Below are 15,535 nucleotides of genomic sequence, written 5' to 3' on the forward strand. Positions count from 1 at the left end.
TATCATTATTATACTCATAATCTATGTTCTCATTAAGGGTAATGACATTGGTTTCCCAATAATTCATAGGATTAGATTATTATATCTTGGATTAGTGAACGAACCACACTAGTTCCTGGACGTACTGAGTTCCAGTAATAGCCCCCCAATGTAGGTGTTTGAGGGTTTGATTCATTTAATTATACAGCCTATTAATTATTTCTATGATCATATTCTCTAGTATTTTATCCATAGTTACTGGTTCATCTAGGAATTATCTAATGATCATAATTTCTCAGTTTCCCTCTTTACTATAAAAGCGGGTGGTCCTTCGTAATTTAATTTACTACATTAATATTTAAATAATTAGATTCAAGCCCCAAATGTCCCACAGAGAGAGAGAGAGAGAGAGAACGAGAGAGAGAGAGAGAGAGAGAGAGAGAGAGAGAGAGAGAGAGAGAGAGAGAGAGAGAGAGAAAGAGGGTAGGGGAGAACAGAGAGAGAAGAAGGTAGAGAGAGATAGAGACAGTGAGAGAAGAAGAAGAAAAGAGAGAGAGAGAGAGAGAGAGAGAAATATAATAAATAATCAATAATGGAGTCAGAGTTTGTCTCCACTGGATTCCATCCACCAGGAGAGAACTGATTTCTTCAAAAAGTATAAAATTGTATGGTATTATCTAAAAAAGTGTTTCAAGTACATTCCTTAACTGGAAAATTTGATCAAAATATAGGTGATAAAGGCGGAAAACGAATACAAGCAAAAAACAAGAAGTAGGAAATAAAAGAATGTAACCAAAAACAAATATTAGAACGCTTGTAATTGAGCCGGGTGCCATTTTGTCAACAGCAGCCGCTGGCCAGTGTCCAGACAGGAGCTTAAAATCTAGACACAAACTGTACCTATCATTAAGAAGAAGTACCACCATTGACCGCCAAGTATTCACATCAAGTCTAACTCTAAGAAACAACACTCCAGCTTTGTCTAACCGTTAACATTGACGCTCGACCCTGACGACATCTGGAGGAAAAAACCTTCACATGCAAACTACACCTATCATAAAGAAGATGAAAACTCACCAGTGTCCAGAATGTGGGAAGATATTCAGTCGGCTTGGAAGTGTGAAGACTCACATGTTAGTGCATTCAGGTCAGAAACATCACGAGTGTCTAGAGTGTGGGAAGAGATTCAGTCTGCTAGGAAATATGAAGATACACATGATGGTGCATTCAGGTCATAAACCTCATGAATGTCCAGAGTGTGGAAAGAGATTCAGTCAACTTGGAAGTATGAAGACTCACATGTTAGTGCATTCTGGTCTTAAACCTCACGAGTGTCCAGAGTGTGGGAAGAGATTCAGTCAACCTGGAAGTATGAAGACTCACATGTTAGTGCATTCTGGTCACAAACCTCGTGCGTGTCCAGAGTGTGGGAAGAGATTCAGACGTCTTGGAGATTTGAAGAAACACAGGATGTTGCATACGAATGAAAGACGGTTTGAATGTGCAGAATGTGGCAAAAAATTTGCAGAACGTGGAAATATAATATGTCACATGTTAGTGCATTCAGGTCTCAAACCGCATGAGTGTCCAGAGTGTGGGAAGAGTTTCAGTCAACTTGGAAGTATGAAGAGACACAGGATGGTGCATTCAGGTCACAAACCTTACGAGTGTCCAGAGTGTGGGAAGGGATTCAGTCAACTTGGAAGTTTGAATCGACACAGAATGGTGCATTCAGGTCATAAACCTTACGAGTGTCCAGAGTGTGGGAAGAGATTCAGTCAACTCGGAACTTTGAAGCGACACAGTATGGTGCATTCGGGTCATAAACTTCATGAGTGTCCAGAGTGTGGAAAGAGATTCAGTCAACTTGGAAGTATGAAGACTCACATGTTAGTGCATTCAGGTTACAAACCTTATGGGTGTCCAGAGTGTGAGAAGAGATTCAGGTGTCTTGCAGATATGAAGAGGCATAGGATGGTGCATACGGATGAAAAACGTTTTGAATGTGCCGAGTGTGGCAAAAAATTTAGAGAACGTGGAAATTTAATATGTCACATGTTAGTGCATTCAGGTTATAAACCTCATGCGTGTCCAGAGTGTGGGAAGAGATTCAATCGTCTGGGATATATGAAGAAACACAGGATAATACATTCAGGTGCTAAGCTAAACACTTTCAGTGTGGGAGATGATTGAGAGAATGTTGAAGTATAATGAGACACATGTTAGTACATTAACTTAAATATAATGTACATTTAATTACATTTAATATAATATAATTTAACGTAATCTATGTCCTCTAATTACTCAACACAAAGCTCAACACATTGATTTTTTTTAGAACAATGTCAAACTCTGGACACAGCACTCGGTACCCTTCCTTAAATCTAATAATATGTTAGATATTAAGTCACTGCATATTTTTGAGAGGATGAGTCATCCTCTCATGTGTACTCTATATATTTAAAACTCAGAACTGTAATGTCAATACTGACCTTCAACGCTTCCTAGAAGATTGTAACAGAACTCATGGGCACCTCACTAGAAACAAATACCTCTTTGATATTCCAAGAGTTCACCTTAACCAAACTAGAAATGCTTCACAAATCAAGGGATCCAGAACGTGTGATGACCTTCCCATTCAAGTCAAAGGCTGTACCTCTCTCAACCAGTTTAAGAGAAAACTAAGTTCTACCTAATAAACTCCATGTAACCTACCTCACCCCCTTAATGTCAACCCATCTTGCTATTTTCAAACAATACTGTTGACCAAGTAGTAAAATTGCTGAGTTTTGCAATGTTCCCCCCACCCTTTTTTTTCTTTTTTCTACACAATTTATACTTAAATCTCAATTAGTATTAAGCTTTAGTCTAAGTGTTTTCCCCACACCTTGCCCGAAATGCTATGTGTATTAGTGGCTTGAGTTATTGTATGTACTAGCTTTATCCATAAATCCAACATTATGTTTGTAACGCATCTCCTATTTATGTAATTTTACCCGAATAAACCTCTTGATTTAACTTTTGTATTTTGAATATATTATACAGTTTGGAAATTTAGCTTCATTGTGCTATCACACAGTTGGATGTCCTTCAGAGTTTGTTATGTGTATATTTTTGAGAATTACGCTTCACTATGACAGGTAAAGATCTAAAGGTATTGTATTATTTTGTTCATTAATGAAAGATGCTCTTCATAAACCATGCCAGAACTTGAGAAGCTGTCAATGTAGAAGTTAGGTGCTCCTCGTAGACCAAGCAAGAGCTAAATAAGCTGTCACTGTAGACAAACTCAAAATTGTTTATAAGTAAAGAAATATTTATTTCTTTTTGTAAAGATTAAACCAAATTTTAAATGTGTTTTTTTATTATACAGTATTTCAATAACAAAAGTGTTTTTTTTATATTTGTTTTCTCTAGAAATTAATTTAAAATGTAATATATATTTTATTTGTTAATTTATATACAAGAAGGTAAACTGTGTTTATGAGAGAACATAGCATTGATGATTTTACATTCTTGTAAAGCCACTGACACGCATATAGCGTTTAGGGTAATTATAATTTATTTAGTCACTGTACTGTTTGGACATTATTGTTGTGATATTATTTAGTATTGGAGCTGGTGAAGAACATAGTTTAAGACATGTTCAAGATGAGTCTTTTTTTTATTGGTAGGAAAAATGTATATTATTCAAGGAATTACCTCATCACATTCCTGTGCAAGAGTTTATTATAGACAGCCTGGCTTTGATAACCGAGTCAAAAACTTATATTTCTCTTGCCTAACTATCAGTTACACTATAATTGTCTGCTGATTTCATCAGCCTGTCAATTATTTCAACTCTGGCCCCAGACATCACTCGGTACCCCTACTCAAATCTCTGAATATGTTAGACATTAAGTCACTGCACATTCACTCATGTGTATTATACATATACAAAACGCTAAATTGTAATGCCAATCCTGATCTCAAAAGCTTCATAGAAGGTTGTAACAGAACCCATGAGCACCACACCAGAAATAAATACAGTTTTGATATTCCTAGAGTACGACTTAATCAAACCAGAAATGCTCTACAAATCAAGGGGCCCAGGATGTGGAATGACCTTCCCAACCATGTTAAAGACAGTACCTCTCTCAACCAGTTTAAGTTAAAAACGAAGCTATACCTAATAAATTCCATGTAACCTACCTTACCCTTCTATTGTCAACCCATGTATGTTTTTTGTTTTTTTTTGTTTTACAAATCAACGCTGTTTTAATGTAATTTTCTGTAATAATTTATAATTGTATTTGTGCTGTTTTTTCAACAATGTTCCCCCCCTCTTTTACCTCTATTTTTATTTGTACTCAACGCATTTTTTTCTTTTTACCCATTAGTTTTAAGCTTTAGTCAGTAATGTTTTTTCCTGCCCGAAACGCTTTGCGTAATAGTGGCTTTAGGCATTGTATGTACTAGCTCTATCTATAAAGCCAACAAACTTTGTAAAATCTCTTTATGTATGTACCTTTGCCTAAATAAAAATTATTATTATTATTATTATTATTTGACAGGCTGATATAACTGACTGGTAGTTATATTAGCATGACTGTTCATTATTCTGTATTAGCGTCACTGGCAGTTACATTATCCTTACTGGCAATCAAACTAATATTTTCTGTCAATTATATCATAGATATATTTATTTCTGGTGGGATGCTCAAGGGTACTGTTACATCAATCAAGGAAGAGTTTTAGATCAGTATAAGTATTGAGAACTGATCAGTATTAGCATTTTGGAATAAGGTTTTGAACATCTAAATAGCACAAGAGAATATGTGTGGAGTGAGTAATGTTTACCATATTTAGGGATTTAAACAGAGGGTCTGTGTGTTTTATAAAGACAGAGTTTGTTATAGTTCTGATAGAAGTTTTTTGCTAGGTGATGATGGGCTTGAAGTAATTTGCAGTGGTTGAACCCTATGCACAGGTGCCATATGATTGGGAATAGATTACGGGGTGGTATATTGAAAGGACAAAAGATTGAGGAACATAATATATGATTTTTGAGAGAGTATCAACAATTGCTGTACTGTATATTGGTCCTGATCTGAAACATCTTCCTTGACATATGTTATATAACTTATAATCACCACACCAGAAATAAATATATCATTGATATCTCCAGAGTCAAAATAAATATGTGCAAACACTCTTTGCAAATAATGGGACCTAGTCTATGAAACTCAATTCCTAATGAATTCAAAAGCTGTACAACCTATACATTATTAAAAAGTGAAACCAAAATGTGCCTAATTTCATCCTCATTTATTTAGATTTAGATTTCGATTTTTTATTCAGGTAAAGGTACATTCATTGAGTTACATAATGTTGGATTTAAAGATAGAGATAGTTCATACAATACAATACCAAAAGCCGGTCCGTCTAATACCCACAAGCGGTCCATAGAATTACCCAAATCGGCCCAAAACTACACAAATCGTCCTAGCATTACGTAAGTAATGAAGAAATATGGTATATTTACTTACTATAATGTTGGTGCTACACGTAGAACATGATCAAACCTATTTTTACTCTGAAATAATCTAATTTCATAACGAAATGAGACGTAAATATGCGAGAGGTGACGCCATAGGAAGTCGACGGTCCAAGCGACAATTGTGTGGAGCGACTTATCCAAGATATATGGTCGCCTGGAGAGTGTTTGCTGCCATATCAGCCTCCTGTACACAGTGATCCAGTCGTCGCATTTCATGGCTCAAATTGTCGCAAATTTAATTGGTGATATTAAGAAGTAGAATGTGTATTTATAATAATATCTTTCATAAACAGCCACAAAATATTTAATATTTATTAAACAAAACGTGTCAGGAAGTTAAATCAACTACACAGGACAATAAATTTGTTATATAGATACTAGCGTTATTCGTTGGTATACGTTCGCAATTTAAACTGCTCATGTCCTTTTCGTTCATTGAACACCGAACCCTACACGCCCTCTGATTATATTGCTTAATTAACAAATATTCACAAATAAAGATTATATTTGTATATGTTATCAGAAAGGCAGATATAAAATAGTTTTTGTGAATCCATCACAGAGATTATACCTTATTAAAGAGGAAAAATATTCATACTTTAAACAAGGCTTCATGGCCGACGCTCTCCTTACCGATATGGGAACTATGACCTTCCGAAGATCAATGTTAATTTAATCTAGATATTGTAATAAACGAAGTTTTCTATGTCATCATAAAGACATAAATATAAGCTGCATGTTAATACTTTGGCATAAATATAACTGAAGTGAAAGTGAAGATATATGCCTTTTTATAGTTGATGGCTCGCTCAGGGATTGTGAAGGCCTCCACACAAGCCAATCAATTTTATAATTACTTTGCATATATGCAAAGTAACGTCATAGGTCTTTATGTCAGAATAAAGACATGTAGACGATAATGTAACTACATTTCAAGGAAAACATATCTTAATATAATTATTAAATGAATGCAAAGTTATGGTTAAATAAATAGCCAATACCACACAATCGCCGGTGTCCGGACACATGAATAGTAGCATTAGGTGAAAGGAAATGTACCCAACCATTTCCATTTACCCAACCAGTTTGTGCACCCTATACTCATCCTCTGTGCGGTAATTTATTTTGCACCCCATACTCATCTTGTTACCAGTAGTTTGTGCAACCCATACTCATCCTGTGACCCGTAATTTATTGTGCATCCCATACTCATCCTGTTACCGGCAGTTTGTGCAGCCCATACCCATCCTGTGACCTGTAATTTATTGTGCAACCCATACTTATCCTGTGACCTGTAGTTTATTGTGCAGCTAATACTCATCCTGTGAGTCATAGGACATTGTGCAACCCTTTCTCATCGTGTGAATCTTTGTTTACTTTGCTCTCCATATTCATCCTCTGCGCGATAGTTTCTTGTGCAACCCATACCCATGATGTGAGTGGTAGTTTATTATGTACCCTATACTTATCCTGTGAGTATAGGGTACACAATTCTTGTTTGGATTCTTGTAATGTTATTTGTCTATTTGTACTCACAGCATTTGTGCGCCCCTTGAGGGACTTGAATTAGAGGGGGGTTGAAATAGCCTAAGCTACTCTATCCCTTTGAGATGTATTTATTGCTTATCTCAATAAACATACTTGAACTTGAACTTGGGTACACAATGAGTTCATTTGTACTCCATACTCATCGTCAAGAAGTGTATTTTACCAGCATTGTAATATAAATTAAGAATAAAAGCTTAACTGGATTACGGACCCATAATCAAAATAAGAGCCATCACTAATTATCATGACAAATTGTCTAGGCTACACTTCCGCCTTCGACAAGCTGTTGCCGCAGGTGGGTATAGTTTATTGTACACCCCCGCACCCCCAGTCCTGGAAGGGCGGGCATTGGGATGTGGACATGTGGGATACAAGACACTCCGTACATTGACAACATCGCACACTAATATTTTTACCACTTCGGACACCAGCTTTCGACGTTTCGCATATGTGTACGTGTTCCATATTAAAACGACAATATAATGCTATTAACAATTAAAATCTTCTATTTAACAGGCATATAGTTATTAAATGAAGTTTAGTGATGTAATAGACATAATCCGGAGCTGGTAAGGACGCCGCCCGCCAGCGTAAACACAACACACCCTAATGCCCACAAACACGATACAACGCACAAAACACAACACTTCTGTCAGTTTTTGGATAAACTCCTTTTATATTTATTATGTGATAGTTATACATGTATAAAATGATAACTATTATAGGTAAGCGCCTAATATTTAATATTAATCAATAAAAAAGAAGTCAGAAGTCACACGCCTGTCTGTACATGTCTTTTGTGTAAAAGTATTTTGGGCGCTCATGTACTTGTGCGCTAGCTGGCGTTCACAACTGTTCTCGCCTACAAGCATTAGAATTAAACAAACGAATTTATTTATTCATTTATATACAAGAAGAGAAGGCTACCCTTGAGTCTGTAATATTCATCTGATCACTGGTCTCCCATTTGGTCCTCATTACTTTATCTTACTATTATTGAATGTCATTAACCGTATTATGCAATTTCAATTTCTTCTATTTCTTTCTTTATTATGCACCCCATACCTATCCCGTGGGCGGTGGTGTAAAGGATTACAGTGGCACATAATCGGTTCAGGAACTGAACCCTCTAGTTCGTTTAGCTAAGCAAATAACAATGTTTGACGCTAGTTACAAAATTATTAATGTTGTATACACATGTACACACACTCATACATACATGTACATATATATATATATATATATATATATATATATATATATATATATATATATATATATATATATATATATATATATATATATATATATATATATATACGTATACATATATACATACACATACATATTTAATCACCTACACAAATACACACATCAATAATCTGTGTCACAAGTGATCAACAAGAGGCTCACAACAGTCACTATACAAGGCACTTTACATATATGGTGAGTCACACAGTTACTAGTCTTGCTCCACACCCACCCAACTGGGCGGCAGCTTTACAGTCATGTGCTCCACACCCACCCAACTGGACGGCAGCTTTACAGTCATGTGCTCCACACCCACCCAACTGGGCGGCAGCTTTACAGTCATGTGCTGCACACACACCCAACTGGGCGGCAGCTTTACAGTCATGTGCTCCACACCCACCCAACTGGGCGGCAGCTTTACAGTCATGTGCTCCACACCCACCCAACTGGGCGGCAGCTTTACAGTCATGTGCTCCACACCCACCCAACTGGGCGGCAGCTTTACAGTCATGTGCATGCATTACCTACAGTAAGCAAATTTTGGATACTTCGCTAAGATTTCGGGCAGCACATCATTATGAATGAAGTACTTACACATTTCATTATGCAACATTAATAAAGTTGTCCATCAACATTTTGTGGTGTACAGCTACCCTTATCTTCTGTATGTTCCTCTCATTACCAGTATACACAAACATTGACATGTAGGGATATAGACTCTCAGGTAAGTTAGTAATTTAAATGTACAGTAGCAGTCCTAGGCGTTCAATCCCCGACCGCCGTCCAAGTGGTTTGGCACCATTCCTCTCCATCCCATCCCAAATCCTTATCCTGATCCCTTCCCAGTGTTAAATAGTTGTAATGAACAGGCAATATATATATATATATATATATATATATATATATATATATATATATATATATATATATATATATATATACCAGTATAATCTAATAATATATACTGGTCTAATAAAATAATTAGACCAGTTAATACTCTCACTCGTTGTGTTAGGATATGTTAGCTTGATAAAACTGACTGTTCATTGTTGAGAAATGTGTTAACAAACAATATATCTGACTTATCAAGACTGTAGCTTGCTTAGCAAAAGGAACTTTTTTTAAATTTGGGTTCAGTTTAACTACCGCTCAATGGATGAGTAATTGGGGCATAATAAAGGAACTAAGCTGATAAAATGAAAGATGGGAAAACAACATTAGAGAGATAAACTCGAGAGACGTTTTCACGTTAACCCGAAAATTATTTGAGGAGCAAGACGGACTGCGGGTCAGGCAATTGGTCTTCATGCTATCGTGATGGGGGATCAGCCATTACACGTGTTAATGACTCTTGTATAGTTGTGTAGTTAAGGACAGCAGGGTAAAGGGGTAATGGGCATTGTGGTTGATTGTTCTACCTGGGAATCCTCCACTTTTTTATATCTTATGTATGTATGTACTAACCTAGTTGTGGTTGCGGGGGTTGAACTTTGGCTCTTTGGTCCCGCCTCTCAACCGTCAATCAACTGATGTACAGATTCCTGAGCCTACTGGGCTCTGTCATATCTACATTTGAACCTGTGTATGGAGTCAGCCTCCACCACATTACTGCCTAATGCATTCCATTTATTAACTACTCTGACACTGAAAAGTTCTTTCTATAATATCTCTGTGGCTCATTTGGGTACTCAGCTTCCACCTGTGTCCCCTTGTGCGTATACCACATGTGTTAAATAAATGTATGTATGTATGTATGTATTTATGTATGTAAGGAGAGAGAGAGAGAGAGAGAGAGAGGAGAGAAAGAGAAAGAGATGAAGACCGAGACAGAGAAATAGATATAGACAGAGTCAGGGAGAGAATGTTAGACACAGAGACGGATAGATAAGGATATGCAAAGTCAGTGAGAGAATGACAGTGATAGAGCGAGGAAAGAGACAGAGAGATAGGCTGACACAGAGAATGGCAGAAACGAGGAGAGGCAGAGACAGAGGGACAGGGACAGGAGCAGAGGGACAGAAGGACAGGGCCAGAGGAGGGACGGGGGAACAGAGGGGGGGGCAGTGGGACAGGGACAGAGAGGGGGACAGGGACAGAGACAGAGGGACAGGGTCAGAGAGGGGGGACCGGGGGACAGAGGGAGGAGAGGGGGGCAGGTGACCAAGAGAGAGGGGACAGAGGAGAGACAGGGGATAGAAAGAGTGGGCAGGGGGACAGAGGGAGGGACAGAGAAGGACAGGGACAGAAAGGGCGGACAGGGGGACAGAGAGAGGGACAGGGGGCAGAGATAGGGACAGGGGAACAGAGACAGGGACAAGGGGACAGAGATGGATAGGGGGACTGGAGGAAAGGGAGGGGGACAGATGAAGGACAGCGGACAGAAAGAGTGGGCAGGGGGACAGAGAGGTACAGGGGACAGAGAGAAGGACAGGGGGACAGAGATGGACAAAGGGACATAGAGGAACAGGGGGGACAGAGAGTGACAGGGGGACATAAAGGAACAGGGGGGACAGAGAGTGACAGGGGGACAGAGAGAGGAACAGGAGGAACAGGGGGACAGAGAGAGGGACAATGGGATAGAGAGGGACAGGGGGACAGAGAGATGGAAAGGGGGGACAAGGGGACAGAGAGGGGGACAGGGGGAAAGGGATCGGGAACAGAGGACAGAAAATGTGGGCAAGGGGACAAAGTGAGGGACAGGGGGACTAAGATGGACAGGGGGACAGGAGGAAAGGGGGTAGATGTATGAGGGGGGGAATGTTTGCGGAAGATGGAGAAGGGGTATTTAGAACGGTAAGTTAGAGAGGGGGCAACTAAGGCGCATCATTGAAAAGCAAATGAGCATCATTGCAATAGCAGGAGCCACGCACATCTTCAGCCTGCGTTGTTGAGACATTGTCAAGTAAGCGATGTCCAATAACAGTATCTTCGGTATTTAAGCGATACCTTAAAAAATACTGGAAATATTGAAAGATATTAATCCAGATATTAATCCCTTTGTGCAACGCACACAAGAGGCAACAGCTTCGAGCTCTACAAGCGGCAATATAAAATAGAGAATAGGCGATTGTTTTCACTCATAGTGTAATAAACCCACGGACCCACCCACCCGCTGAAGCCGTAAATAGCAAGACATTACTTCCGTTTAAAATTAAGCCGGAATAATCCTCAGGTATGTGAAGGATGGGGGAGGCCTTTGATCAACCGCCGACTTCCTGCCCCGTCGACGGGGCCATCAGTCCTCAGTGTGCCCACAGCCAAATTCATGTGAAACATGTATGTGTGTGTATTAAATATTTTAATTTATTATTTCCAAGATTTAGCTGTTAGCTCTTGGACCCCGCCTTTCTAAGCGTCGGTTGTCTAATGTACCGACTCTCGGCCTCTTTTCCTCCATCATATCTAAACAACATATATTTTTATCTAACACACACACACATCCCCAAGATGCAGCCTTTAGCAGCTTCCTGACTTTCAGGTTCCTATTTACTGCAAGGTGAATAGAGGCATTACTGTATGTTTGTGTCTGTGTGTGTGTACGTGTGTGTGTGTACGTGTGTGTGTGCGTGTGTGTGTTTGTGTGTATACTCACCTAGTTGTTGTTGCGGGGGGTTGAGCTCTGGCTCTTTGGTCCCACCTCTCAACTGGCAATCAACTTATGTACAGATTCCTGAGCCTACTGGGCTCTATCATATCTGTATTTGAAACTGTGTATGGAGTCAGCCTCCACCACATCACTGCCTAATGCATTCCATCTATTAACTACTCTGACACTGAAAAAGTTCTTTCTAACATCCCAGTGGCTCATTTGGGTAGTAAGTTTCCACCTGTGTCCCCTTGTTCGCCTACCACCCGTGTTAAACAGCTTATCTTTATGTACCCTATCAATTGCTCTGAGAATTTTGTTGGTAGAGATCATGTCTCCCCTTACTCTTCTGTCTTCCAGTGTCATGAGGTGCATTTCTAGCAGCCTGTCCTCGTAACTCATGCCTCTTAGTCCTGGGACTAGCCTATTGGCATACCATTAAACTTTTTCAAGCTTCGTCTTGTGCTTGACAAGGTGTGTGTGTGTGTGTGTGTACGTGTGTAACACACACGTACTTATGTGGTACGTGTGTACTACATAATTGTAAGGCGTTTGCTGAATTAGAAAAGTCGGCTAGCAGTCCACCCTTAACGACACAATTAACTCATTACATAAAAAATACGTGGCTGTGCAACAGTGTGTGGGAATTGGGGAACTGGTGTGCATTTAGACGACTGGTGAGGACCAACAATGACGTAGAAGGATGGTACCAGCGTCTGAATCAAAGGGCAGTGAGGGACAACTTGGCTTTATATATTTTAATCCCCTTACTGTACCGTGAGGCGTCCCTGGTAACCTTGCAATACCAACTGGTTTCTGATCAAAAGCTAAAGTCCAGTCGCCGCAAGGGCAATAAAGAGAAACAGGAACATTTGTGGAAGCTTTGGAACCGTTACGAGGAAAAACAGATAAGCACCTCACAGTTCCTCAAGGAATGTTCGCATTTTATCCCAGGAAGTGCCTGAACTAGAATTAGAAAACAGCAGTCTGTTTACTGGTTGCTATTTAACTTAAGTTAGTTGTAAATGATAATGTAAAAATAGCCACTGAGAACTGATGAGTTGCCCAAGACTTTTGCTCGTAAAGAGGGAATTGATTACAAACTTGGACTGCCTTTGAGCAGCCTGAGGGCAGCAATATCCCAGGAACATCAACTAAATTTCGGAGACTTGAGGCAAAGTGAAATTCACACCAGTTACTCCATCTATCATCATTCTATTATGCAGGAAGAACCCCACGTCTATGGGTCATCCAATAATGTTAGCAGACTTCTAGATGTTACCACTGCTAGGCTTAGGCTCGGCTACAAGTACCTCTGGGAGTTTGTAACATTTGCTGATGTAGATTTGACTAAATGTAAACTCTGTCAGCAGAACTATTCGCTGACTTTGCGTCATTATATAATGGAATGTGAAAAAATCGCGGAATTTAGAGATAACACCATCAATAGTGTCCAAGAAATGTGTAAGTACTTCATTCATAATGATGCGCTGCCCGAAATCTTAGCGAAGTATCCAAAATTTGCTTACTGTAGGTAATGCATGCACATGACTTTAAAGCTGCCGCCCAGTTGGGTGGGTGTGCAGCAAGACTAGTAACTTTGTGACTCACCATAGATGTAAAGTGCCTTGTATAGTGATTGTTGTGAGCCTCTTGTTGATCACTTGTGACACAAAGATTATTGATGTGTGTATTTGTGTAGGTGATTAGATATGTATGTGTATGTATATATGTATGCGTATATATATATGTACATGTATGTATGAGAGTGTGTACATGTATATATAATATTTATAATTTTGTAACTAGCGTCACAAATTGTTATTTGCTTAACTAAACGAACTAGAGGGTTCAACCGATTATGTGCCTCTGTAATCCTTTACACCACCGCCCACGGGATGGGTATGGGGTGCATAATAAAGAAAGAAATTGAATTGAATTGGTCTGATTAAGACTTTATGACCATGTAATCTATGTTTTGCTCCACTACTTACTGGTTGAGTATGGGGTGCATAACAAATAATAGCCTCCTTCGGGGGAGCCTAATACGTGTTAGTCTTAAATCCTTTAATCTCAAATCTTGCTACAATGTTCCGCTTAATATATGTTATGTACTCTCGCAACCCAATGTGCCTTCTTGTATATAAATAAATAGATTTCAACTGTAAGGGGGTATGGTTTGCACCTTGTTATTCTAATAATGGATAAATAATTCTAATAATGGAAGCGCTAATTATATGAACAAGTGCCATGTATTTATTCAGACGAGAACAACAGCGAACACAAACCAGCGCATATACGAACGGAATGGTTTATATGTACAAACTTCTCAGTGAACGAAGTTGTTTCTAGCCCGGTATCCGAAATTGCAGTATACGACTTGACCAGTCCCCGACATGGATACCATTACACCCCCCCCCCCACACACACACACACTCCTCTCCTGTTAATAATAATAATAATAATAATAATAAAAATTAAAAATAATAACGTTAATAAATATTATAATAAAAACACTTACTGTAATACCCTAGTGCTTGAATGAAGGCGAAGGAAAGACCCATAAATGTGTAAGTGTATTAAAAACCAAATTTTCGTTGGGTGAGCTGGCAGGTGAGCACCACCTGCCAGCTCACCCAGTAATGAACATCACCTGCACACTGCACCGCACCACTTGCCAGCAGGTGCAGAATTTCGATGGAGAGAGCAAAGTATACAATATTTCAAGTATAATATTAAAGATATATTTAGGATTTAATGTTTTCCTATAAAGTTTCAATAATACCTTTATTTGATTTTTTGTATTATTTTCTACCACAGACGTGGCCACACATTAACAATGCTAACCAGCATATATACATTTTCTTCTGTCCGCCATGGACTCTGTAACCCTTTCCACTACCGCCCACAAGATGGATATGGGGTGCATAATATATGAACTAAACTAACTCCATGGATAGGGTTAGAGATTTGTTAAACATATAGTTCAGGGATTTATTGAACAATCAACCACAGAAGGTGATTGTAGTGCTTTTAAAATGCTAGGCTAAGCTACATACGTAAATACACAGATTTACGTATGCCCTAAATAAAGTGTTCGATGTGTCTTTTACGTAGTGTCATTAACGTGCATTTACAAAGGAGAAATGGAATTCTGATCAGCTTCCACATATACTTTATACACATACATATACACACACAGACATATGCGTACATATACATATATATACATACATATATACACACATACATACACATATATTTGTCTCTTTTACTCTGACAAGGTGAGATAACTGATAGAGAAACTAGTGTGCAATTAAGCACTTAATCACTGAAGGTGATTAAGGTGCTTTCTGTTACGGCCCTCTCGGGACGCAACGGGGTTCTTGCTCTGATGTTGTTAGAGGAAGATATAGGTATCCGTTCCCAAGCCAGTAGTGGCTATCAAGGGATGAGATCCGTGACGCAAGTAACTTAAAAGGGAGTAGGGAAAGAAAGTTAAGAACTTAATATAATATAATATAACCATCACCATTTAAATATATTAAAGTAAAACGTACACAAGGGGGAGGGGTATTAACACTTTACAAAGGGGATCAACACTGTAGTCTTCTGCTGGAGACTATGGATCC

The 15,535-nt window shown here is 38.8% G+C and overlaps 1 protein-coding gene across 1 annotated transcript; it reads left to right on the forward strand.

The window, feature by feature from the left end:
• Window positions 1-1,350: 1,350 nt before the first annotated feature.
• On the forward strand, window positions 1,351-2,172 carry LOC138370296 (zinc finger protein 492-like). The gene has a single exon (XM_069334313.1). The coding sequence runs from the start codon at window positions 1,351-1,353 to the stop codon at window positions 2,170-2,172; it is 822 nt and encodes a 273-aa protein (XP_069190414.1).
• The last annotated feature ends 13,363 nt before the right edge of the window (window positions 2,173-15,535 follow it).

The sequence above is a fragment of the Procambarus clarkii genome, chromosome 31 (assembly GCF_040958095.1).
Source record: "Procambarus clarkii isolate CNS0578487 chromosome 31, FALCON_Pclarkii_2.0, whole genome shotgun sequence".
Lineage (NCBI taxonomy): Eukaryota > Metazoa > Arthropoda > Malacostraca > Decapoda > Cambaridae > Procambarus > Procambarus clarkii.

Bases quoted from the DNA above. Each gene is read 5' to 3' on its own strand.
- LOC138370296 (XM_069334313.1), top strand. From the start codon at position 1,351: ATGAAGACTCACATGTTAGTGCATTCTGGTCACAAACCTCGTGCGTGT.